This window comes from Triplophysa rosa, linkage group LG1, assembly GCF_024868665.1.
Source record: "Triplophysa rosa linkage group LG1, Trosa_1v2, whole genome shotgun sequence".
In the NCBI taxonomy this organism is placed as follows: Eukaryota; Metazoa; Chordata; class Actinopteri; order Cypriniformes; family Nemacheilidae; genus Triplophysa; species Triplophysa rosa.
Genome location: NC_079890.1, coordinates 15,139,804 through 15,165,188, shown reverse-complemented (window position 1 = coordinate 15,165,188; position 25,385 = coordinate 15,139,804). Strand labels below are relative to the sequence as shown.

At 39.5% G+C, this 25,385-nt stretch overlaps 1 protein-coding gene across 1 annotated transcript in view; it reads right to left on the bottom strand.

Moving 5' to 3' along the window:
* rras2 (RAS related 2) overlaps nt 1-25,156 on the bottom strand; it is a 37,412-nt gene extending 12,256 nt beyond the window's left edge. The window contains exon 1 of the mRNA XM_057339742.1: nt 24,798-25,156. Coding sequence (XP_057195725.1) covers nt 24,798-24,899 — 102 coding nt within the window. The 5' untranslated portion in view covers nt 24,900-25,156. The remainder of the gene's footprint in view (nt 1-24,797) is intronic.
* Between the last annotated feature and the right edge of the window lie 229 nt (nt 25,157-25,385).

Sequence of the window (25,385 nt, the reverse complement as noted above, 5' to 3'; positions counted from 1 at the left end):
TTTATAACAAATTAATAATAGAAAAAGTCTCTTTAATATAAACAAACTAATACTGTATGTGCTTTTCTTGGATTTTTTTGCATTTAAGAAATATCAGCATGTCCACGTTTAGGTTTGCAGTGAAAATAGCGGCCCCTGCTGTTCAAAAAATGTATTGCGATTCAGTTCAAGCCTCAACCGATTTGAATCGTTGCTCATTATAACCGATTTTCAACCGGCTCAAGGTGAATCGTTACATCCCTATATTTAACCAATTAAAAAGTAGTGATCGACGATACAGTACATCACCAGAGCCGCTATTTAGAGCCACTGTATAGCACACACTAGCATTTTTTTCTTAAAAAAGCAGTTTTTGTTCTTAATTGCTATTTTCTGCAATATCGGTAATAAAAACTCATATTGGTCAACCACTAATTTAAGCGACTAAAAGAGCTTGTTAACAGAGATTGTAAACATTTGACTGAGCTGCGCGCTAAACTACTTTCACTTTCATCACAGTCCTACAGCTGGTAATAAGAATTCAGCTACACACATTCTCAGATAACCAACGGTCAAATAACAGCTTCCATGACTTTAACATCGGCTGTGAAAGCTGTTCTGTGTAACACACTGATATTGTGTGTGTGTGTGTGTGTGTGTGTGTGTGTGCGCGCACTGCGCATACCTCTAAGACACTTCTATGAAATGTCCTTTGAAGTCCTGCTTGCAAATGTCTCCTGGTCAATCTGCTTGTTTTATTATCCAACTTAGGTCCAATATAAAAAGGCAAAACCAATGCTTCTGTTATTAGTGTTAATTAATATAATCGGTCTGACCCAATCGTTCCGGTGTCCCTCGCCATAGTAGGAAAAAAATTGCGATCTCTAACAAAGATTGACATTTGCATATGCACTAGCAGACCTCCGTTACACTTCGATCGATCCACATGTGTTTAACTGATGAAGTGAAGTTGTCATTGTTATTGTTTATTGCTAAAAGCCAAAGCTTATGAATACACGTGCACTGAGAGGGGGACCGACCAATCACAACACCCTGAGTAGCGGAAGCTCGCTGATATGGTGTGGGTGGGACATCTTCAGACACACGCTCTAAGCGGGGAACCAATCACGACAGACCTGGTCAGCTTTACCAATCAGAGCGTTTCGGAAGGAGGGACTTTATATATACCGGAAGCAATCCAGTCGTTTTAGTGAGAAGAGGGACAGCGTTGAACAATAGACTTGAAATATAAAGTTTTTTTTATTAGAAACATGAACATCCATTGTTAAACACCCAAAAAACATAATCAACGCCTCAAAAACAGCAAAGGAATGCCCCCTTTAAATCTCCTGACAGCTGTACATTATAATCATGTTTCTTTTGACTGTCCCCAAAGACAAGATTTTGGTCATTTCAGGGGACAGTTTTGACCCCAAAGTATAGCTAAATAAACCCACACAAACACAGTGACTGTCTGCTTTGGTTGAGAGGCAAGCAGAGAGAGATTGTGGTTGAACACTGCCTGCATTTCAAAGTCATACAGTAGCTGCTGAGTTGTGCTCACCTGTACACATTTCCGACCCGATGCCCACCTGTGCTACCTCTGCTCTGCATGACAACAAGTCTCAGTTGACCTTCATCAGACATGTGAGATGACCAGTAATGGCTAACTCAAACAGCGGGGGGGTTCCATCTGCTTTGGCCCCCGTTACCCTCACACAAACACGCGCAATAAAATTGCTCCATAGAGAACATGGCTTTCAGTCTTACACAGTATTCTCTCAGAAACAACCACCCTGGACTAAAATGCGAATCGAATCCAGCTTTTCAAAACAAATCTCCTTTATAAACCACTCAATTCAGCTGAGCTGTTGTTGTTGTCGTGTGTGCAAAAGAACTGCTCTGCAATTGTACAGATAATCCTATAAACACTTCAGTCATCGTTCAAGTCATTCAGCATTTTTAGTGGTTGCTAACTGCTTAAATGCTCTATAAAATGTTCTGTGCCAAGGTATACTAATTAAAAGTTCTAGCCAGATTTTACAGCTGTGTCACGACTCAGCCATAAAGGGTGATTCGAGCCGAGCCATCAGACGCAAAGCATTCTGGTAGAGGAAAAGGCCCACCCCAGTGAGTCGAAACCAACAGGGCACCTCCAATATTACAGTACATTCCACTTTGGTCTAAAGGAAGGAAACTCCACCTACAGGGCCGGCAAAGTACAGTCCTCTGGGTGGTGGTGATGTCACAAAGGAGATATTCCCATTCCGCCCACTACACACAAGGACACTCCTTTCCACAGTCACTTCAGCATTCCCCATACAATGCATTTACTTGGGCGGTCCGCCCAGGTATATTTATGGCCGCCCAAGTATATTTGGCGTCACATTTTTTTGTATCCATCCGTGCTAATGACAGTATCTGTGATCGAATAACTTGTGGATAAACAGCGCTTATGCGTCTTCTCTCCTTCCTGACTTGTTTGGTGTGAGTGGAGCGTGGCCGCGTGCGCGTCCTCCTCTTCCGTGTTCGCATGCACTCTCTTCCGATGAGCTCCAAGTGTGTGCGCGAGCCCTTGGCCTGTCGTATTTAACTGTCACTTGCATTTAAAATCAAAGAAGCGTTCGTAATACAGCAACACGTTGTCGAGAAAGGGCAAACAGCATATAGCCGCTCTTTAATGTAGATGTACTGTATTGTCCGATGATGTTGCGTTTATAAATCCAAATTTTAGCAGCGGTTAAAGTGACTGCTGGTGGCATCCCGTTGTAAAATACAGCCATGTTCAGACTTGACTTCTTTTTTGAAGCTGCTAGCGTCTGTTTTACATTATAATGGAGTAAGGGGGCGATCACATAGAACGCGCTTTTCATGTTCGAAAACGTGAGGCGTGCTGCGCTGCTCTTTTGGTTGACTCAGCTGTCCTGTCAGTCAAGGATTATAGCGCGAGCGCTCTAGTTGCTGTTAACTGTCTTATCATCAGAAACTTTAAAAAGGTACAAGCAGAGGGCGTTTGCTTGGACCTTTCTCGGTTAACCCGTGCCAGCACAAGTTTCTCCTGATCAGGCCCTAAACCGTGTTTTCAAAAAACGTCCTAAGCGCTGTTTTAAACACCAGCGCCGGCGTCTTTTTCTGCAGCTCAGGGCGTCTTTTTAGGGTGAAAAAAGTTCTACTTTTCTGAAAAAACGCCCCACGTCAAGCTCCTTTTTCACAGCCAACACATGACAGAGACCTGTCGTTTCCATAACAACATGCGAGGAATATGATTGGTCGAGAAGGCTCAAGCTCAAAAAAATAAAATGGCGGCCGAAACGCCCGTTGGAGGATAGTTTTGTATAAATGTAAATTAATTTTCACTTTCAACAACTTCTGACTGCATTTCTATCGAGAAATTAGTATTGTAGTTTTTAAATATATGATTAGTTATTGCAAAGACGCTCTCTGTTTATAATTCAAAAAGACTTCAGTTACGCTGCCTATGTTTCTCTGGGCTGCCTTCGTGCGCGAAGTCATCCCAGCTAACAATTTTTGGTTCCCAGAACGTTCCCCTAACGTTAGTTTTTGGTTACCAGAACGTTCCCCTAACGTTAGTTTTTGGTTCCCAGAACGTTCCCCTAACGTTAGTTTTTGGTTCCCAGAACGTTATTTTCTAAGGTTCGTTTTTGGTTCTCCAGGAAAGTTTTCTTTACGTTAATAGAACGTTAGTTTCTGGTTCCCATAACGTTCTGGGAACCAAAAACTAACGTTAGGGGAACGTTACCCTAACGTTATAGAAACCATGAAACTAACGTTTTATTTCCGTAAAGATAACCAAAAACAAACCTTAAAAAAACTTTCTGGGAACCAGAAACTAACGTTATGGGAACGTTCCCAGAACGTTAGCCTAAAATATTTTTCTCGGTCCATTTACACGTCAGTAATGAATACATCCATGCTGTGTTTTTATCCATCGCAATCTAATCTAATTAAAATAAGTAAACTGCATCATCCCACACAATATGGAGGATGAAATCAATGCATTAGATTATTCTTTTAGCCTAATAATTCCTTTTTCATCACTAAAGTAGCCTAATTTTCGATTTAAACAGCACAGTATATCATTTCTAATAAAACCACACTGTGTGTAGGCCTACCTCAACATCAGACATTATAGATATCGAAATAAAATAACCAATGACTTCAACACAATATTTAAAGCAGATTTTTATTGACAGAAGAATAAACATTGAATTATCTTCAGGCTAACAATATTCTTGTCTCACCACAGAAGTATAGCGCGGCTCCGTCTTTAGATTTAACAATCAAAAGCCCTGAGTTTCAGTCCTTTCATCATGGTCTGTTGATTTAGATGTGTCAAATCAATCGAAAATCACGAAAATATAAGTTTACTCTCAAATCTGTACGGTTTTAAATAAAAAATTAAAATAAATAAACGCTAAACTAATGTGTTAGTGGGTGAGGTAAAACGAAATGACCGTTAATTTTTAAATGACGGAGTGCGCGAGGAGCGGAGAATGCACGTGCTCGAGGCGCACACACATACAGTAACAGACAACCACACTAAAGAAATACACATATATGATTGCATTTTCATTTAGCTTAACTAGTTTATTATTTTCAGCCATTAAAAGGCACATTTATTAATTTCATTTGGTCAGTATAACATGTGTTAATGTGATCTTATAATTTATGTATTTCACGTCACTGACGTTTACCAGTTTTGACTATTTTTACCATAAAAAATAGCCAAAAATAACATCAGGGAACGTTACTTTCTGGTTATTTTCTGGTTGCAAAAAAATAAACAATAAATAACCATCAGAGAACGTTATTTTCTGGTTGCAAAAGAATAACCAGAAAATAACCATCAGGGAACGTTACTTTCTGGTTATTTTCTGGTTGCAAAAAATAACCAATAAATAACCATCAGAGAACGTTATTTTCTGGTTGCAAAAAAATAACCAGAAAATAACCATCAGAGAACGTTATTTTCTGGTTATTTTCTGGTTGCAAAAAATAACCAGAAAATAACCATCAGAGAACGTTATTTTCTGGTTATTTTCTGGTTGCAAAAAAATAACCAGAAAATAACCATCAGAGAACGTTATTTTCTGGTTATTTTCTGGTTGCAAAAAAATAACCAGAAAATAACCATCAGGGAACGTTATTTTCTGGTTATTTTCTGGTTGCAAAAAGAACCAAAAATAACCATCAGAGAACGTTATTTTCTGGTTATTTTCTGGTTTAAAAAACAACAAAAAATAACCATCAGAGAACGTTATTTCTGGAACGTTATTTTCTGGTTGCAAAAAAATAACCAGAAAATAACCATCAGGGAACGTTATTTTCTGGTTATTATCTGGTTATTTAAAACAAACCAGCCTGCAACGTTCTGGGAACGTTATTTTCTGGTTGCAAAAAAATAAAACCTGAAAAGAACGTTCTTAGAACGTTATTTTTTGGTTCCCAAAAAAATAACCAAAAGGGAACCAAAAACTAACGTTAGGGGAACGTTCTGTGTTTGCTGGGATGGCGTTCGGCTGCTATTTGTAACCAAACGCTTTTTTTTACTAAAAAAGCGCTTTTGTCAACTTTTTCTTGCCAAAAAAGTGCTAACACTAACATGACGTGATGATGTCACAAATATCCTAATTAGTTTGTGACGTCAAAAAAGGTACTAACACGACGTGATGACGTCACAAATATGCTAATTAGTTCGTGACGTCACCAGCGCCACAAGTCTGTCAAAATCCTATGGGAAACACCTTCCCTTTCTTTCTGCTTTCCAGCACCAACCTATCCCACCATCCGTCCATGCATCCTCTGCCCACCCAGTGTATTCATACCTTTAAACAGTAAGTGCTTGTTTGAAACAGAACAAAATAGGTCACAGCGGAGCAGTTTGAAACGTGGTCTATGTGAAGAACAGCAGTCTATGAGTAGAACAGACTGTGGTATTTGTATTCTTACATTAAAAAGGAAATATGTATCAGTGTCTTTGACAATACCGTATAAATGCTAAAAAGGGTGTGCACCAAATTTGTAGCCACATCCTAACCAGACACGTCTCTACAATCTGTTCTGCCTAACACATATTAAGATAACACTGAATGTAAATTGGCAGGGATCCATTTCTACCATATACAGTCAGTCACAAAAAAAAAAAAAAAGAAACCACTCCAAAAACCCCCAGTATTTCTGAATGTACCATTTTTATTTTATGTACGTGTTTATGTAAAATCCGTTTCATTTTGTGAACTAGTGACAACATTTCTCCCAAATTCAAAATAAAAAGATTTCTATTTATTTTAAATTTATCTGTAAAAATTGAAATGAGACAAACTTATAAAAAAGGCAATGTTTTCAGATCTTGAATACTGCAAAGAAAACAATACTGTATGCACGTTTAAACAACACAATACTAATGTTTATACATGCATTTTAGGATCAGTTCAAAAATGAATATATGACAGAATAATATAACATATTTCATACGTCTTTGCATTCTCTTAGTCTTTCACATTGCTGTTGGGGGACTATGTCATTCCTAAGGTTTAATTTTGTTGAAATTCAACAGACAGTGGACTGAAATTGCCACAACACATGCAGAAATGCTGATTAAAGGCAAAACTGAAGTGGACTTTCCGCAGCTATGTAGAAACAGCATTACCCTACAACGAAAAGGAGCGAAAATTTTCTGATGCAAAAAAGCCAAGAGCATGTTAACACAACAATCCTTATTAGGGATGTAACAATATTATAAATAACGCAATAGATAAATTGTCTCAACATTATCGTGGTCACATGACTGTATGAAATGATAGGTCTTCCGGACCTTTAACAAAGAGAATCTTAAACCACACAATAGATATTACCTCTGTCAAGGTCCAGCTGGTGCAGTTTTTTTATTTGATAATAGGGAGTTTTAAGTCATTTGACCCATCTCATACTATGCCTCATACCTCAAAGCAAACGTTATGATTAGAGGATAAAGAAAAGAGGACAGGATGACATTGTTCATTTGTACGTCATTGCAATGTTCAATAATTGTTTATTAAACACTTATGGCACTTTTTTCCAAGTCTTCATTTGTCTTTTTAAATATCCCAATAAACATTGCACCGCAGGCATTACACCAAGGTATTATCGTACCGTGAGATTTTGATATTGTTACATCCCTATTCATTATTATATTAATTTTATTCAAAAAATGTAAGTTGTCAATATTAAACACGATTCACCGTTATGCCATTTCAAACCTTCAGAATTTCCTCTTTAACAACTACCCCAGGGGGAAGATCACACTGGCAAACGTTTATTGTATTCTACAGAAGTAATAAAATATACAGGTTTGGAATAAACACTTTAATATATTTCATATTATCTAAGCTGCTTTCTCCATGACCTTTTGGGAATGTAGATTACACGCTAGAAAACTATTCTCCCTGTAAAACTACCAACAGTATTAACAAAAGACAATAAAAGAAAGTGAAGTCATTATAGATAATTAAAAGTACAGATCATAATCAAATTGAATTGTCAGGTGCCTGAAGATTGCCACCTCAACAAATCCTAAAATTCCAAGTTTCCCAAGTTTTGTAAATATGACTTTGCTTGGTTTCTCATGTGCTTGAATTACAATATTTCCAACTCCACTTGAACGCAGCAAAACTAGATTTATCAGACGTTTACCTCTGTAGCTCACTGTGTGTATGAGTGTCTATATACATAAGTTGTACAAAGTAAGAAATATTAAGGTGTCAGGTTCAGGCAGAGTGTTGCTGCTTTAATTAAAGCCAGCCGTTAGTTACATCCACACCCGGGGCATGATGCCAGGCTTTAAATGGAAGCACCCACTTTGCTTTCCTACATTCATCCATCCAAAGAGTCCACATACAGTATACGGCTTCATGACACTAAAATATGTTGGGAGTAAAGATGTAGAGAGGTATGTGGGCAAAAGATAAAGTCACGCAAACCAGCATAGCTTGCAAAATTGCGTCTATTTGTTAAGCAGCGACCTTTCAGTCAAACAATTATATGATACATACCATCTGCATGCCTAAAATAGGTTGGTTGACTGTAATGTAGTGATTTTATAAATAGACTACATTTTTGCAAGCTATGCAGGTGTGCAGAACTTGTTTGTTTGTGTTTTGCAAGTCGGTCTGTAACTATTCCGTGGTGTGAGCCCAAAGAACACGGTCAGGTTTTTTCAATGTCTGAATAACACATCCATGCAGAATTTCCATCCAGTTTACCATTGTACCACTGTAGCTCATTTCCCATCTAGGAAACACACTCCCATGAGAAGGAGCTACTTCTGGGAAGGTTAAAATTAAATTAAAAATGCCAATGCCAATCGGTTTTCATTTTTATACGCTCCAGAACACAGTGCTGAGAGAGAGACGTATTCATCTTGGAATGAATTCATCACTGTGCGGCTGTAGACCAGTTCCAGCGTCCAGACTGAAACCATTTTCTTCCGGAAGATTCCTTGTCTTGAAGACAATAATGATGAAAAATAGGATGGCAAAGACAGGAAGGTCAGGGACACATGACAAACTGTGGCTTCTAGTTTCTGAACGATTCCCTGAAGCGACTGACCCTCATGTTTGTTGCATTCTTTTGTACGCTTGCCAAGCATATCAATCATTCTGGGCAACCCGTACCCAACAATCTTCTTCTTCAACTTTAACCACGGTGACCTTTCGTCATTCAGAGGTCTTCACACAACGCTGACCTCCACACGGTACAGTTGAAGAGCCTGGCCTTCCGCAGCTGTCAGTAATCACCCACAAATGGCCGTGATGGGAGGTTAACGTGAAGCAGATGGACCGCACGGCACTGGTCTCCAAAGCCATTGACTCCACATGGGTCTCCATTTCCCTCTTGTTGAGCTCAGACTGACCGGTCCAACCTCAGCACACAAAAGAGACTCCATTTCCTAGGGAAACGCCTACTTTTCCCATGAGCTCATACTATTGCCAAAAAGGTCATTTGATAAATACATATTGAAACAATATGAACAGGGTGCATGTAGGGAGTAATTCCTTAAAGATTGTGGGGGATCGCAATGTTTTTGGCAACTGTTTTGAATAATGGTGTAGTGTATCATAGGGTGTTGGTTAAGCACTTGTACAGATGTCAGATGTCGGAGAGCTTCCAATGAAACAAATCACGAATCTTCAACATATACAATATCTCACTGTATATGCCTGTCCTCTGCAACGAATCAATTAGGTTGCCCCCATCAAAAACTTCCTGTTGACATCATGTGCTTCATACAACCACATCACATGAACGGCAGCTGAAGGCATAATTCTGCAACATCAACAGGAAGACACGACTCTCTTTATTGCACATTTAAATGAGGATTCTAGATCACTGAACATTCCCAGCAGTTCAAGAATCTAGGCAGAAAACCTGAAAACACCATCGGTTGTTGTCGAAAAGTATCTACAGGTGTTATGTATAAAATATGAGCTATTAATATATCTAGACAGAGCTATTTTTTGATTCATGTGACACTAGTTGACCTCATTAACCAATTTTTTCTGGATGAATAGCCGAACCATCATAATCCATCCCTTAAACTCACATTTGGGCTGTACGATAATGGGTAAAATGATAATCCTTAGTATTTAAATTAAATTTTTAATCACGATTATTCTATTACTTTAGCACTTTTTTATTTTATTTCATCTATTACACTTTATAGCCTATTAATACATGTTATGTGTGTAATATTTAGGAGGATCTATTGACTGAAATGCAATATAATATACATGACCATGTGTGCAGAGATGTATAAAGACCTTACATAATGAAGCGTTATGTTTTTATAACCTTAGAATAAGATATTCATATCTACTGTACATACATCGCGGGTCCCCATTGAAATTGGCCATGTTGTTTCTACAGTAGCCCTAAATGGACAAACTGCTCTACAGTGCGCATTTCGTAAATGTTATCTCTTTCGGCATAGAAGCGAAAACGCAACAACATCTTTGTCCAGTGAGAGCCACTGTAGTTCTTCGAAAGGGAGGAGTGGAGTGAGTTGGTTGCAATTTGCAACTTCACCACTACAGGTAGACTCCACTAGATAACTCCACATTGCTCCTTTAACAAATGAATATCACAATTATTATGGTTAATTAGTCGTGGGATGCAGAAATTGTTATAGCCATTAAAATCCGATTAATTGTTCAGTCCTAACTTACATTATACTTACTTACTGCTGATTTATTCATTTTTAAGTATTTGGGATTTTAAAAACAAGTTGAAAATGTGCTGAATGTTTCATTTCATCCAATTGAAATTAGCAAAACAGTTAGATCAAATTTACATTTGATTGAAACGTGGAGGCGGATGTGAGTTGACACAGGGTGCGCACGTGCGTCAAGCCTCATCCATATTGCCAGATGCGCTTGTGGAGACTTGCCGTGTGGAGCCGGACTCAAGTACTATAAACGAGACATGCAACGCAGGGCAGAGAGGCGCGAGTATGAAACTGGCCGTGTCTGCAGTCTTCTGAACTGGAATTTTCTTTAGTATTTATTTGCCTAATATAATCGATCTGACTCTGCAGACGCCATAATCAAACTCACTCTCTCTCTCTCCCGCTTTCTGTTTTTTTTTGTTTTAATGACGGAGTTTACGCAGTTGGCTAGGGCAGTGCTGATTAGGCATAACGGAGGTGCGCTCACTCAGTTGGTTAGCAAGAATGCCATTTAAAGCGGGCTTGGAACAGACGCGTTTCATATTTTTCACATCGATTGCGATTCGATTTCGATTAATCGCTCAGCCCTAATTTGTAGTAACACTGGGAAAAAACCTGTGAAAATTTTTAAACACAAGAAACATGAAGCTTCATTCACCTGAACTGCTTCACTGGTTGCTCCAAACAGCGTGTTCATGTGCTTCCACAACAAGGGAAGAATCCCCGCAGAGTTGAAAAGAACAGAAAGAGAGAATACGAGAGCTGACCAATCCCACCCAACAGTTTTAGTGGCATTAAGTCTTCAATCGGCCTGCGAAAGATCAGCGTGGTCTGCATGCTCTGTTTGAACTCACCGGGTGGCCCTATAAAAACACTTGACCAGCAAACTCCCCACCAAACAAGCTCAAAGAGCTCATTTCACGCAAGCAGCATTAATCGACAGCTCACCCGCTTGACGTAGTGCCCTGTATTTTACTGCAATTTGAGGAACCAAATTATGAAACGTACTTCCTTGTCACCTACACAGCTGGTTTTGCTCTAAATCACAGCCAAACAAAGTGCAACAAAAGCATACATCATCATTTAGCATCGTCATACACCATTTTCATTCCATTTACAAAAAATAATATATTTTGAGAACTTTGGTTTTGTGTCCATACTATGGAAGTCAATAGGGACCAATATTGTTTGGTTACCAACATTACTTTAAAATATCTTCTGTTGTGTTCTGCAGAAGAAACAAAATCATTAAGGTTTGGAATGACAAGAGGGTCAGTAAATGATGACAGAAATTCCATTTTGGGGTGAACTATACCTTTAACTAATGCAGTAAGCCTATTCTATCTATGAGCTCATATACCTAATAATTCCCAAGTGATATCTTGTCTTGTGAAATAAGTGTGATATCTTAAAATGTGAAAGCAAATCTTGAGTTTTAAATGAGATGATGCTGTGGTGCTTAACCCTCACAAGTGTATGATACTAAACAGTTCTAATACTGCTTTACATTGCAAGACATTGCTCTGTGGTTGCTACAGTGTTCTAAGTGGTTTGTAGTGTTTCTATGTGGTTGCTTACTGGCCCAAATCAAAAAAGCCTGCTGCCAAATCACTGTTACTGTATATTATGGACACTCCTTTAATACAAGTCAGGGAAATCATTCAAATCCACCTGGTTAGAAAGGTAATAGCATACCTCTCCTCAACAGTTTTAAGTATATTTCAAGTTTGCAGAAGAATAAACTGAAAGTAACAGTGATGCTAATAGCGCACCAGTAATTACAGAACAACTTCAAATTCAAGGAAGTACAGTACATGACACAGTTGGATGAGGTCATGTGTTAGCATACTGCACTCATTCAATGCCTGGAATGTGGAACGACTCGGCCGTATCACTACAGCAAGTGAACCACCCCCTTGACCCCATCTGATCAAACAGACTCTTTTATGCTCGTTGATCCTCTGCTTGACGTTAACCATCCACATGGTCAGAATTCCACTGGCTATGTTCCAGAGAAAAGGGAGGAATTTTCAGAAAAATCCTCGCAAGGCTTTCTGTCTACGTAACATTACAATATTTTAGAAGTTAAAGAGAGGCTTGTGCGTTGTTCCAGATAGACTAACAGAGTGAGATCTTTGCTTGGCAGTCTGACAGAAACACAGCACTATTACCGTTTTAGGCCAGCAGTCTCCCAATGCACAGAGAACAGAACTGCTATTAAAGCAGCAGACTGCTTCTAATAAATAAGAGCCAATGGCACTACGCACCGTCTGTCCTCACAAGCCCTACTATTTGAAAAAGTGAGGGGAGCAGTACAATTCACATCCAGACACCATTTTACACCGAGGGAGGCCAATGTGCATTAGGCTTAAAGGGTTAGTTCACTCAAAAATGAAAATTCTGTCATTACTCACCCTCAGGTTGTTTCAAACCTGTATAAATTTTCTCTGTTAAACAAAAAGAAAGATATTTGTAAGAATGTTAGCAATTTTCAGTTCTGTGACATCATCCATACCATAGTAGGAAAATAATATTGTACTGTTCTGTTGAACACAAAGTGAGATATTTTGAAGACTTTAGTGAAACAACCAGTTGTGGGGCACCTTTGACTACCATTTAATTTGACCTACAGTATCTCACAGAGTACACCCCTCACATTTTTGTAAATATTTTATTATATCTTTTCATGTGACAACACTGAAGAAATGACACTTTGCTACAATGTAAAGTAGTGAGTGTACAGCTTGTACAACAGTGTAAATTAGCTGTAAATTAACAAAAGTGAGTACACCCCTAAGTGAAAATGTCCAAATTGGGCCCAAAGTGTCAATATTTTGTGTGGACACCATTATTTTCCAGCACTGCCTTAACCCTCTTGGGCATGGAGTTCACCAGAGCTTCACAGGTTGCCACTGGAGTCCTCTTCCAGTCCTCCATGACGACATCACGGAGCTGGTGGATGTTAGAGACCTTGCGTTCCTCCACCTTCCGTTTGAGAATGCCCCACAGATGCTCAATAGGGTTTAGGTCTGGAGACATGCTTGACCAGTCCATCACCTTTACCCTCAGCTTCTTTTAGGGTCGTTATCATGTTGGAATACTGCCCTGCGGTCCAGTCTCCGAAGGGAGGGGATCATGCTCTGCTTCAGTATGTCACAGTACATGTTGGCATTCATGGTTCCCTCAATGAACTGTAGCTCCCCAGTGCCGGCAGCACTCATGCAGCCCCAGACCATGACACTCCCACCACCATGCTAGACTGTAGGCAAGACACACTTGTCATTGTACTCCTCACCTGGTTGTCGCCACACACGCTTGGCACCATCTGAACCAAATAAGTTTATCTTGGTCTCATCAGACCACAGGACATGGTTCCAGTAATCCATGTCCTTAGTCTGCTTGTCTTCAGCTAACTATTTGCGGGCTTTCTTGTGCATCATCTTTAGAAGAGGCTTCCTTCTGGGACGACAGCCATGCAGACCAATTTGATGCAGTGTGCGGCCTATGGTCTGAGCACTGACAGGCCGACCCCCCACCCCTTCAACCTCTGCAGCAATGCTGGCAGCACTCATACGTCTATTTCCCAAAGACAACCTCTGGATATGACGCTGAGCACGTGCACTCAACGTCTTTGGTCGACCATGGCGAGGTCTGTTCTGAGTGGAACCTGTCCTGTTAAACCGCTGTATGGTCTTGGCCACCGTGCTGCAGCTCAGTTTCAGGGTCTTGGCAATCTTCTTATAGCCTAGGCCATCTTTATGTAGAGCAACTATTCTTTTTTTCAGATCCTCAGAGAGCTTTGCCATGAGGTGCCATGTTGAACTTCCAGTGACCAGTATGAGAGAGTGAGAGCGATAACACCAAATTTAACACACCTGCTCCCCATTCACAACTGAGACCTTGTAACACTATAGAATCACATGACACCTGGCATGGAAAATGGCTAATTGGGCCCAATTTGGACATGTTCACTTAGGGGTGTACTCACTTTTGTTGCCAGCGGTTTAGACATTAATGGCTGCATGTTGTTATTTTGAGGCGACAGCAAATGTACACTGTTATACAAGCTGTACACTCACTACTTTACATTGTAGCAAAGTTTCATTTCTTCATTGTTGTCACATGAAAAGATATAAAATATTTACAAAAATGTGAGTAGTACATTTGTAGTATATCACTGCTGTCGAATATTATGGTAACTATTACACTCTATTAACATATACTACAGTATTCTGTAGTACCTATATAGTAAATTCATACACTTTATACATTCTGTAGTATACTTTCATATTTACTGAAGTAAAAAAACGGTACTGTATCTAGGAAATTTACTATACAGTTTGCTATAATAAATATTACACTCCAGTATTGTTTTTAATGTGAGATTGTAAAAAATTAAAAAAGTAGTTTCAAAGAAGCTAGCTACTTTTTTATAGTAACTTGTAGTGTAGCTAACTACTTTTTCAGATGGGTAGCTAAGCTGTAACTTAACTACTTTTATTAATGAGTAGCTTGTAGCTTATCTAACTACAATTTCAAAGTAGCTTCCCCAACACTGCTAACATTCTTCCAAATATCTTTCTCTGTGTTCAACGGAACAAAGTAATTTATACAGGTATGAAATGACATGAGGCTGAGTAAATGATGACAGAATTTTCACTTTTGGTTGAACTGTCACTTTAATGAAAGCACTCCTCCTCTATTAACAATAATACATTGTTTTGGTTGTTGAAGATTTGGGTTTATCGCAATCTGAGCTATAGGGGCAATTTAGAATCAGATATGAAAAATCAAACGTTTTGAAAGGGTCAAACATTTGATCAATGCTAAAGGTTTATCAAACCCACTTAACACTTGTGCTCTGAGGCCAAGTGGTGCTAGTGGAGCACATGCTCTCCTCTCTTTGGGGTCGTGAAGCAGGCTCTGAGAGACATGCATCACCTGTTGAGGAGCTCTCGGACCCCTGCTTACTGTCTAACAGCCCTGCAACAGCTGCAACGTTAATGAACTCAACTCAGCTTGTCCTGCTCTCTGACAACTGTCCAGCCCAAGATCATTGCGAACTGGACCATCAGTTTCAGTAGTGGTCACAACTGAGATTTACTTAAATAAACAAGGAAATAATTATTTTAGAGGTTCTATGACTAAAACACAGGAAAAATAGTAAACATGTACTATGTGGAAATGCCAAACTGCTTATATTCTAAGAAAATAACCTTATACACAAGACAATCATGAGATAATCAATTAATAGGGGACGGTGGATGGTGCTGGGCTGCAGCTGGGGTAAAGGGTGGACGATGCCTGGCTATAGCCGCAGGAGAAGGTGGATGGTGTTGGACTACAGCTGGAGAAGGGGGTGGGTGACACTGGAGAAGAAGGTGGATGATCCTGGGCTACAACTGGGAGAGAGTGTGGATGGTGCTGGGCTATGGGTGCGGAAGAAGGTATTTGGTGCTGGACTACAGCTGAGAGAGTAGGTATATGATCATGAGCTAAAACTGGTAGATAGGGTGGATGGTGTTGGGCTATAGCTGCAGGAGAAGGTGGATGGTGTTGAGCTATAGCTGGGGGATGACACTGGGCTACAGCAGGAGAAGAGGGTGGATGATCATGGGCTACAGCTGGAGAAGAGAGTTGATGGTGTTGGGCTACAGCTGGAGAATGGCGTGTATGATGATGGGCTACAGCTGGAGTAGAGGGTGGATGGTGTTCAGCAGGGGAAAAGGGAGGGGTATGTTTGCATGCATACTTAGGGCACATGAGGAATGTGAGGCGGGGGGCTGACTGACCGGCCAGGCTTCCGGGGAAAGGCGCCATGAGATCAGTGACTCAAAGAGAGCAGCTGAACAGTAACTTCATCAAATGCTACTATGATGCCACTGACCCCGTGGCACATGCCTGTGTGGAAAATCATCAGGAGACGCAAGGCCAAAAGGTTTAAACATTGCTACACAGCACAATAAAAGCACGAAAGAGAGAGAGAGAGTTGAGCAATTGTCTGGGAGTGTGATATCAGGTCAGCACATCTCTCCCATGTGTGACTGCTCCATACTGCAGTAAAGACTTGCATTGTTACCCACCCAGCTTTACAAACCAAATAACTTTTATCCAGTTTGCAAGAGGACAGGTCAGTTACTACAGCAGATGTATAAATCTTGAGCCATAGAGGTAAACACGTTGAACTGACAGTGACAAACAATTTCTTTCCACACTATTGATTGTAACTAGATGTCGGAAACATCAATAAGCGGATCCCAAAGCAGATGTCATATCTGTATAATGAAGATGCTCAGCAGATATATTTAGAGACAAATCTCTGACAGACTGTTGTACATCAGGCGAACAATACGTATAACAGAATTATAGTTTAATAGAAATTAAGTTTAAAGGAGAAAACAAATATCTCCAAAAAACAAATAACAACGCTTTACACAATAAGAATTATTTTGTAACATCATATTATATGTTTGTTACGCAATGGAAACGTTGTCCTTCTTTGTACACAAACGCAAAAGGTGTGGTGTAACTTTCTTAGCGTAGTTTAAAGCAGAAAAGGTGCGAGCTAAGATTCGTCGATAGATTCTCATCCAGCAGCTAGCGCAAGTAAACAGGATACCTCAGAAGAAAGCGAGCCACATAAAAGCCACAGAAGTTAACGAAAGAGGCAGTACGAGAGCAAAAGACGTGTGTGGGCGCCACTCAACAAACATCAGACAAACACAGACACACAGCCTACGTACCCTCCCCCTCGACAAACTCTTCCCCTCTCCTTTAAACACACATGCATGCATACTCGAAACACAAAACTTGCCACTTCTCCAAACTGCTACTCAAACCAGTGCAAAGCTGTGTTTTCAATAGCAGAGCACACAAAAAAAGAGCAACTTCTTTTAAACGAGGGCTGAAAACACCGGCGAAAGTGTTATTAGATGAGTTGGGCATGCGCGTCACCTACAATAGACAGTTAAGTAAATGAGGTACACTGTGTGCTCCATTTCTGATGATGAGGCGTAACCTCCTGAGACACTGAGATGAATTGGCCTGTCAGTGTTTTTTATTAAAGCACTGGATAAGGCAGCACAGCGGTGGATAAGCTACAGCTGGGACGGAGCATAAGATGTTTACGCTCACAGCATCCGCCTAATGCGCTTGGTTCGCATCAATGGATTGGTTTACGAAACTGGTAGGAAGATCGCGGGGGTGGCGTGCGGGCCGAGATTCTCATTCTCAATTCAAATTAAGCACAGTCCCCATGTATCAGTTCCTGGCTCTGGTCTAATCTAGGTACTGTCACTTTAGAGCATAAAAGGAGTGTGTTACCAGCCCCTCTGGAATGCATGCACTCTTCTTTCGCCCCAGGCTCTTCAACCTCCAGTCTGCTAATTTTGACTGGTGCCGTTTGTTTCTCCTGGTTCCAGAACTTTGGAAAAAAGACCCAAACACAGGATGTCAACATGTTGATATATATGGCTGTGATATTCCATTACATGAGATCGTTGTCTTTTACTTGCAAACCATAATATCCTGTTTTTAATCACACATCGTAGGCCAATAGCATGTGATATCATCAACATATTTGCAACATTACAGCCTTCCTAGATATAAGCTAAATATGAGCATATTTGAGAATTTTCACAATTATACTCGTTTTTTATTAAAATAGGTAGGTGTCCAAGAACAAAGGATTAAAGCAAAGTTTGGTTCCATGAGATAACTCTGTTTTTTAAAAAAAAATCAAAAATCATGTTTTTTATTATGTTATGTTTAATTGTGTTTTTTTTATTGTTAATTAGCAGTATTTTTTTAGTTATTATGGCTATATCAAAACAAACCAACGGCAGTTTGAGTGATATTAATTGGAATGCAAATAAAAAAACATGAGTTATCTCATTTTGGAACCAAACTCTTCAAATGTATTATTACAGAATATTTACATGTATGCTTTGGGCAGATGCTTTTTTGAAAGTTACTTGCAGTGCATTCATGCTATACTTTTTATATCGGTTTGTGCGTTTCCTGGATATCAAACCCATGACCTTTGCGCTGCTCTACCAACTGATCTACAACAGCACCTATTTTCAAAAAACACTTGCATTAATAAATAATAAACAATTTGCAGGAATCCTTGCGTGCATAATCAAACCACTCCTTTGTCCAAAACTGCTTTATCACTATTTAAATGGATAATTCACCCAAAAATGAAAATTCTGTCATCATTTAATTACCCTCAAGTTGTTCCAAACCTGTATACATTTCTTTGTTCTGTTGAACACAAAAAGATAATTGGAAGAATGTTAATAACCAAACAGTTCTGGGCCACTATTCACTACCATACTTGTAGTATAAAAACGTCAATGGTGCCCCAGAACTCTTTGGTTTGCATATTCTTCAAAATATCTTCTTTTGAACCAAGAAATTTATACAGGTTTGGAACAACTTTAGGGGGAGGAAATAATTCCAGAATTTTCATTTTTTGGGTAAACTATTCCTTTAAGTATGTGAATTAAATGAATAAAATGCTTAATTAACATTCTGTAATATTATTATTGCGAGCAACATGGCATCCCCGTGTTAACTAAAATATAATTTATTGAAACACTACATGCTTGCATTATGTTTTTGACTTCGCTTTAGTGTCACACTGCTCGAGTCGACGCTTATACACGTGTCTTTACCTGCCACGTCAGAGCAATCCTAATCTTCACAGTTATCATGGCAATCAGCTCACATCATGTTTTCTGTTGGCTGTGCACTAGAACTTGTCTATTTTCCGGCTGCTAATGCCAACTTTCCAGACCCCAACAGATGCAAAAGTAAAAACTCTGCCTATATTACAGCTGAGCATTGGATGCATCACTCAGCACTGAAATAAATCTACTAAACAACGTCACTTTTTCCAAAGTGACACACATATCACATGTGCTCTTATGGTGTGGTGATTTTGCGGAAAATGCATGAGTCCCTCTCTTTTCCCATAAATACACATCACTCCATACATCACTTTCTAATAAAAGAAGCCAACACAAAAAAAGCTAGGACTTAAATGGTCAAGCACTTTGTAAACGTTGTACCAAGCGGAATGTGATTGTAATGTGAAATTGGAGGAGCTCCCAATACAGAACAGAGACGCTTCTAAGTCACACAAGGTTTGGAAAATAGTACCATGTTTATCTGTACACGTTGACATCAAGGCAGCAGTGTGAGAAACCAACAGGTGAGCTCACAGGAGGAAAAAAACTACTCTTTTACTTTAACCACTTCAGTACTTTTCAACATAAAGCCTCTAATAAACTGTAACTTTGTGATTTGTTGAAACGAACTAGTAAATGTAAAAATTTGAAACAAAAGCTGTTTTCTCCACCACGTGCAGACACACAAAGTCCACCATCATTACACCATATCGCTTTATAGGTTTGGAACAACTTGAAGGTGAGTAAATGATGACAGAATTTTCATTTTTGTGTGAACTATCCCTTTAATAATCAAAACATCTATAATAAGCTCCTAAATCGAAGATATAAGTTATTCGTATTTCTTAGTGTCCTAGAGGCCTTCAAAGCTAAATCCCTCTCTTAGGGAACCACGGTGAGCTGACCACAGTGCAGGCGCAAAGAAACTGTGCTGCAGGGAGTCTGTTCTCCCAGAAATGAGAGAGCTAGTGATAAGAGCTAATATTAGCTAACATGTGATCGTGCCACCAAAGTAACATGCTATGCTTAGTGTACTCTCATAGACCGTCTGAGCAGATAAAAATGTCAGTACACTTTGAGCTAATAAGGAAGAGCTGTTATTCACAAGAAGTACATGAGAATGGAACCTTACATATTTTCTGTAAACTGTTTATTAACACCAACTATAGCACAAGGGGGGGGGAAAATCACGATTCACGAATCAAGCAGCTGTTTAAACAAATCACTAATTTGCAATGAATGATGAAAAAATTCTTCTTGAATTAGTTCTTGAACACCAGGCTTAATTATATGAGAGAGGTTTAAATATATATGTAACCCAATACAAGTAATATGCGTATAAAACTCCGTCCTTCGGATTGAATTGCATCACAATGATGTAAACGTAATCCATTCTGGTCTGAGTCACATGCCTGGCTGGTGCTGCTTACGACCTATGCCATGACTCTAGTTTGACATCAACCAGTCTGTTTTTGTAGTAAAGTCACTATGGCACCGTGCAGCCCGCATGCGTTACGAATGCGCAGCAGGCCACCAAAGTAACATAAACAGTGCCTCCATCTGATTATGTTCTTGACGGCATTACTAATGAAGACTGTCAAGCATGTACCTAACATACTGACGCAAAGCAGTGTGAGTCGAGTCATCACATAGTTTCCCACACACATCCAGGAGGTCCTTGGAGACTAAGAAGGAGTGGAGGGACTTCCTCTTTCAGAGCCTGAATTCCGGATCCTATGGTCATTAAACCAACATGACTCAGATGAAACCTTCCTTAGTAACACACATCTGAATGGGAAAGCCTAGAGACTGAAAACAGCTGGGCTGCTTTCTCGCTGGCGAAGATTTCTAGAAACACTCAAACAGGAAGGGTCTTTCTATGGACTCCACGAGAGGTTCTCTGGACTACATTTCACCCATTTCATTTTATAAAAAAACATCCGATATCTTTTCTCTGCATGCCAGAGTGTGCTTGGTTAATGTATAATTTTGGTAGTCTACTTTAGCCAATCTTTTCTATTTAAAGGGATTTTGATCAGCTGATTTGCTAGTATCAGATAGTGTTGTCAAAAGTACCGGTACTTCGGGTCCAAGTCGGTACCTAAAAATAAAAAAGTTGTCGGTACCTAATTTTCACAAGACCCGGTAGTACCGACGTACCGGGTCAACCGGGTACTGATGCTCTGTCTGACAGGTTGTTAGTCGGAAACTTTTTATAGACGCAACAAGACGTGATGAGCGGATAAGCGCGGCTCCGATCCACAAGAGATGCGCACAGAAATACTTCAGATTAAAGTCATATCACGAAGAAAACGAACAGAGTTTTGTGGTGAAACGAGGAAGCATCCGGATTTAAGTTAACAAGTTCAAGCGGTAAGTTTCAAATTATGTTCGCGTTTGCATTATGAATGTTGTAGCATATGTTAAGTTAAAGGTTACGTCAAAATAAACATCCCTGTTTGCGTGTTAATTTGTTAGCGCCAATGCTAATCCAGTCATGTGTCCTTATTAACCATTTAATGCTTTTATAACTGTAATGGAGTAAAATTAATGGGAGGACAGGGTGGGGTTTACAGTACCTAGTATTTTATTTAGGCCTATCTGCAATCTATGTGCTAGAAAACTATCATACTAACTGCATGACTAGCAATGTGTATGTCTTGGATAGATAACTCTATTAGGTTTAAAAAGCCACATTTAAACTAAAGAAAAATATATCTGTTGCATTTATTATTTTAATATACAGTTACCTTAATGCAAGTAATCTTGTGTAAATGCAGTATAAAAACTGAGGTTTGTTTTAATATTGCATATGCATGTTTGTTCAGTCAGTTGCCTTACTGAAGTTTATTCTATTTGTCTTCTACAGCAGCAGACTGAGGAGGATGTTCATCAGCATGAAAGACCCCAGAGAGCACACAACAGTTTCAGCAACAATTAACTTATACTTCATGTATACAAAATGGCATTGCTTTCTATACATTTATATTAACAATGAGCTTTATTAATAAAATTGTGTTTCAATTAGCATGTACTTGTGTTTTGCTTTGGTACCGAAATTGGTACCGAGAACTGTGGAATTTTACTGGTATTGGTACCGACTACTGAAATGTTGGTACCGTGACAACACTAGTATCAGATCATGAAGTCAACACGTGTTGAGCTCAGTGGTGTTCTTGCTAGCACCAGGTAAGCATTAATAAAAATCACAAGGGCACAGGGTGCTCAAGCATATTACTCTTGATTGCATGAATGCAAAGATACAGACAGTCTTTGATACAGGAGGAGGAAATTCTGGTTAAAAAGAAAAACACTTTTTGTTTGACATGAATAAAGGCAGACACAACAGTAGTACTCCTCCGAAAAAGTATATAAAGAAATTAAAAAGGCTTTTCTTCTCTAAGGCCTAGTCCACAGGTACACTGGTATTTTTATAAACAGAGTTTTTACTTTTTCGTTAAAAAAAAAACGCAGTCCACACGAAAACGCAAAAACACGCTATAACACGCTGTCAAAAGCATGCCAAACTATCAGGTGGTGATATAACCCTAACCATAAAGCCGTGTTGGCCAATCAGAAGCGTGGAATCTGACGTCAAATAAAGGTGATAGCGTCATACGCCAAATCTCCGGTTTCACCGTCTAACACTGAAAACGGAGTTTCTAAAAATCTTCAACCTGGTCGGAGTTTTCAAAAAAGTTCGGTTTCAGTGACCGGGTACTGCGTTTGCATGTGGACGAACGGCCAAAACGCATAGAAAAAGCTACGGCTTTGAAAATAGAGGGCATGCATTGACGTCACTTTCCCACGTGAACACGCCGGGACACGCTCCCTTGAGTGGTAAAACTAAGGCAAAATGGCTGCATTCAATAGGAGGAACAAAAAACCGGGACTAAAACTACAAGCAGCTGGAATTCGACGGTGATCCTTACGACTACCTTATGACTTACAAAGGAATCAGGTGTTCTTAGACACTCAAATGTTGCGCGTAATTGCGTTTCCTGATATTGTAACCATTCATTTTGCCCAGTGTTTTACCACTCAAGCAGGCGCGTTCCGGCGTGCTCACGTGGGCATACCCTCTATACCCGTGTTCGTGTGGCCAGGGCCTAAGTCTGTTAATCAGACTGATTCGGCCCAAATATTAATGGTATTGTTAAAAAACAGATTTAAGATCATGAGGTCAGGCTTGTGAGAAGGCTTCTTTTTTTTTTTTAATATATGAATATCAGACTTTCGAATCAAGCACTCTAAGTCTGCCAAAAATCTATGAAGCCATCTATGATGGCAAATATAAAAACGTGAGGTATGAATTTATATAACTAGATGTTGTGCAAATCTAATTTCCTATGAAGTAACCAAATCATCCCATAAACAAATTAACCCCTTTATTCAAAATATTTCCTCGAATTATGTCGAAAATAGCTCTAGCCAAGTTATTATTATGACACAGTGTTACACTTTAATTTGCTGCAATGTGGTTATAATCGCCTTGCTGTCCATAAATTCAATCATATTGGACAGATTTTGGCCTGAGGTGCCTAGCTGGGACGGAGTGACGTTGGAGGAAACTTATGAATGAATGAATGAAATAGCGTGAAATAAAACAACAGATAACAAAAATAGAATAACAAGAGTCGCTGTTAAATGCAATGCATGTTATTTACAGCAAGAATTTGGCATGAATACGATCTGAATGTATTTATTAGCGGACGTCATTACTCCACCACCTGTATAACGTCATCAACTAGATTGCTGAACCAACTTGGTTCAAATGATTGATCTCCGACAGAGTCAATACGGTTTCGGGAAACAGTCGTAACTACATCGTTAATTTCCCCAATGATGCATCGTCGTACTATGGTGGTTAACCAGCGAGTTATGTCGTTGTTCGGGAAACGCGCACCTGGACAGTATTTCGGGGCATTGAACGAGGAACAAATGAAGATTTACTTAAAGGGATAGTTCTCCAAACGCAATCGCCTACATCTCGTGTCATTCAAAACTTTTATATGACTCTTTTGTGGAACAACAAAAGACGATCTTTTGAGAAATGTCTGGTGGTTTTGTGCCTATACTGGAAGTCAACGGGGGCCCGATGTTGTTTGGTTAAAAGCTTTCTTCAAGATATCTTATTTTGTGTTCTGCAGAAGAAAGAAACTCATTCAAATTTGGAATGAAATGAAGATGAATAAGTGATGACAAAATTTTTACTGTTGCTTTTAGTAAATCTTTTTCAAAACGACAAAGGTGAAACTATTAATCATTCAATAAAAGAGTAAAACTAATCCCGACCTTACAGAGTCTATGATGATCATGTCTATAAGGAAAAGAAAGCCTGTTCTTGTTGTATTGCACAATAACAAAATAACGGTTAAAGTTGAAACTTTGGTGACGGCATTCAGAAAATGAAAGAAAGAATCAGAAAGCACTGTTTAAAAAAGACCCCATAGGATTTTTTTATGGTTTCACAGGGCTTATGGTATTTTGGGGTAAAATAACCACGGTATTTTTTAAGTAACTATTCCATCCAAAAGAAAAGGGAGAAGTCAGTATTTCTCTTGTGTGTGATTTGCTTAGTATGGTTTTCTCAGTCTAATATGCAACAGTTTCCGAAAGATATTCTGTCTATAAACTAACGTTAAATTGAGTTTCCACTCAAATGTTTTCATCTAAATAAATGACCTCTCCTTCAGATATGTGTTAATGTTTCGTTAAAGGCTTTTTATTTCATCATTAACGGAGAGTTAAAGTGTCGCAGGCCTCGCTCGGATTCATGAACCCCCTTTTCCGCTTATGGGGTCCCCATTTCTGTGTGTAAGATCCACCTATATCTCTAAACACCCCTACGTCTCTTTCAAGGGCCGAAAACAACATTTCATCATCTACGCGCTTAACGTTACCTGGATAAACTGGATGGTTAATGCTGATTTCCCGACACCACCACCTCCGACGACCACCAGGCGATATTTCTCCTGCACTGAGCCGTCCTTCCAGCCAGCCATCGGGGACACGCTGCTGCTCACTCGCCGCTGTCTAAACACACGCTCGCCGAGCCACTTTACTCTGTGACAGGCCTTCAGAAGGAGAAACGCAGCGAGAAAATGCGAGATGGCGTTTGGTCGAGGTACGAACTCAACGATAATCCCTGCGAGATGAGAAAAGTGCGATCAGGGTCTGTTGGAAATGCATTCAGAGTCCATACGCCCTCGTCTAAATCGCTACCAGGCACTAACTGCGCTGCGAGATGTGTGGAGGTAGGGCTGATCGTCAGTGCAGTGAGTCTGCCGCTAGGGGGAGCTGCTACTGCAGCCGCCGTCTGCTGGTAATATGTTTGAAACTCGTGTGTGAATACATTATTGATCTTCCTCAAGGGTGTAACCAAATATCCAAAATGGGGTTTGTTAAAGTTTATAAATCTGTCATTAAGGAACCTATTTATCGACCACGATTGTAAATAGTGGGAAAGACGTCACCTGAGATTGTTTTCA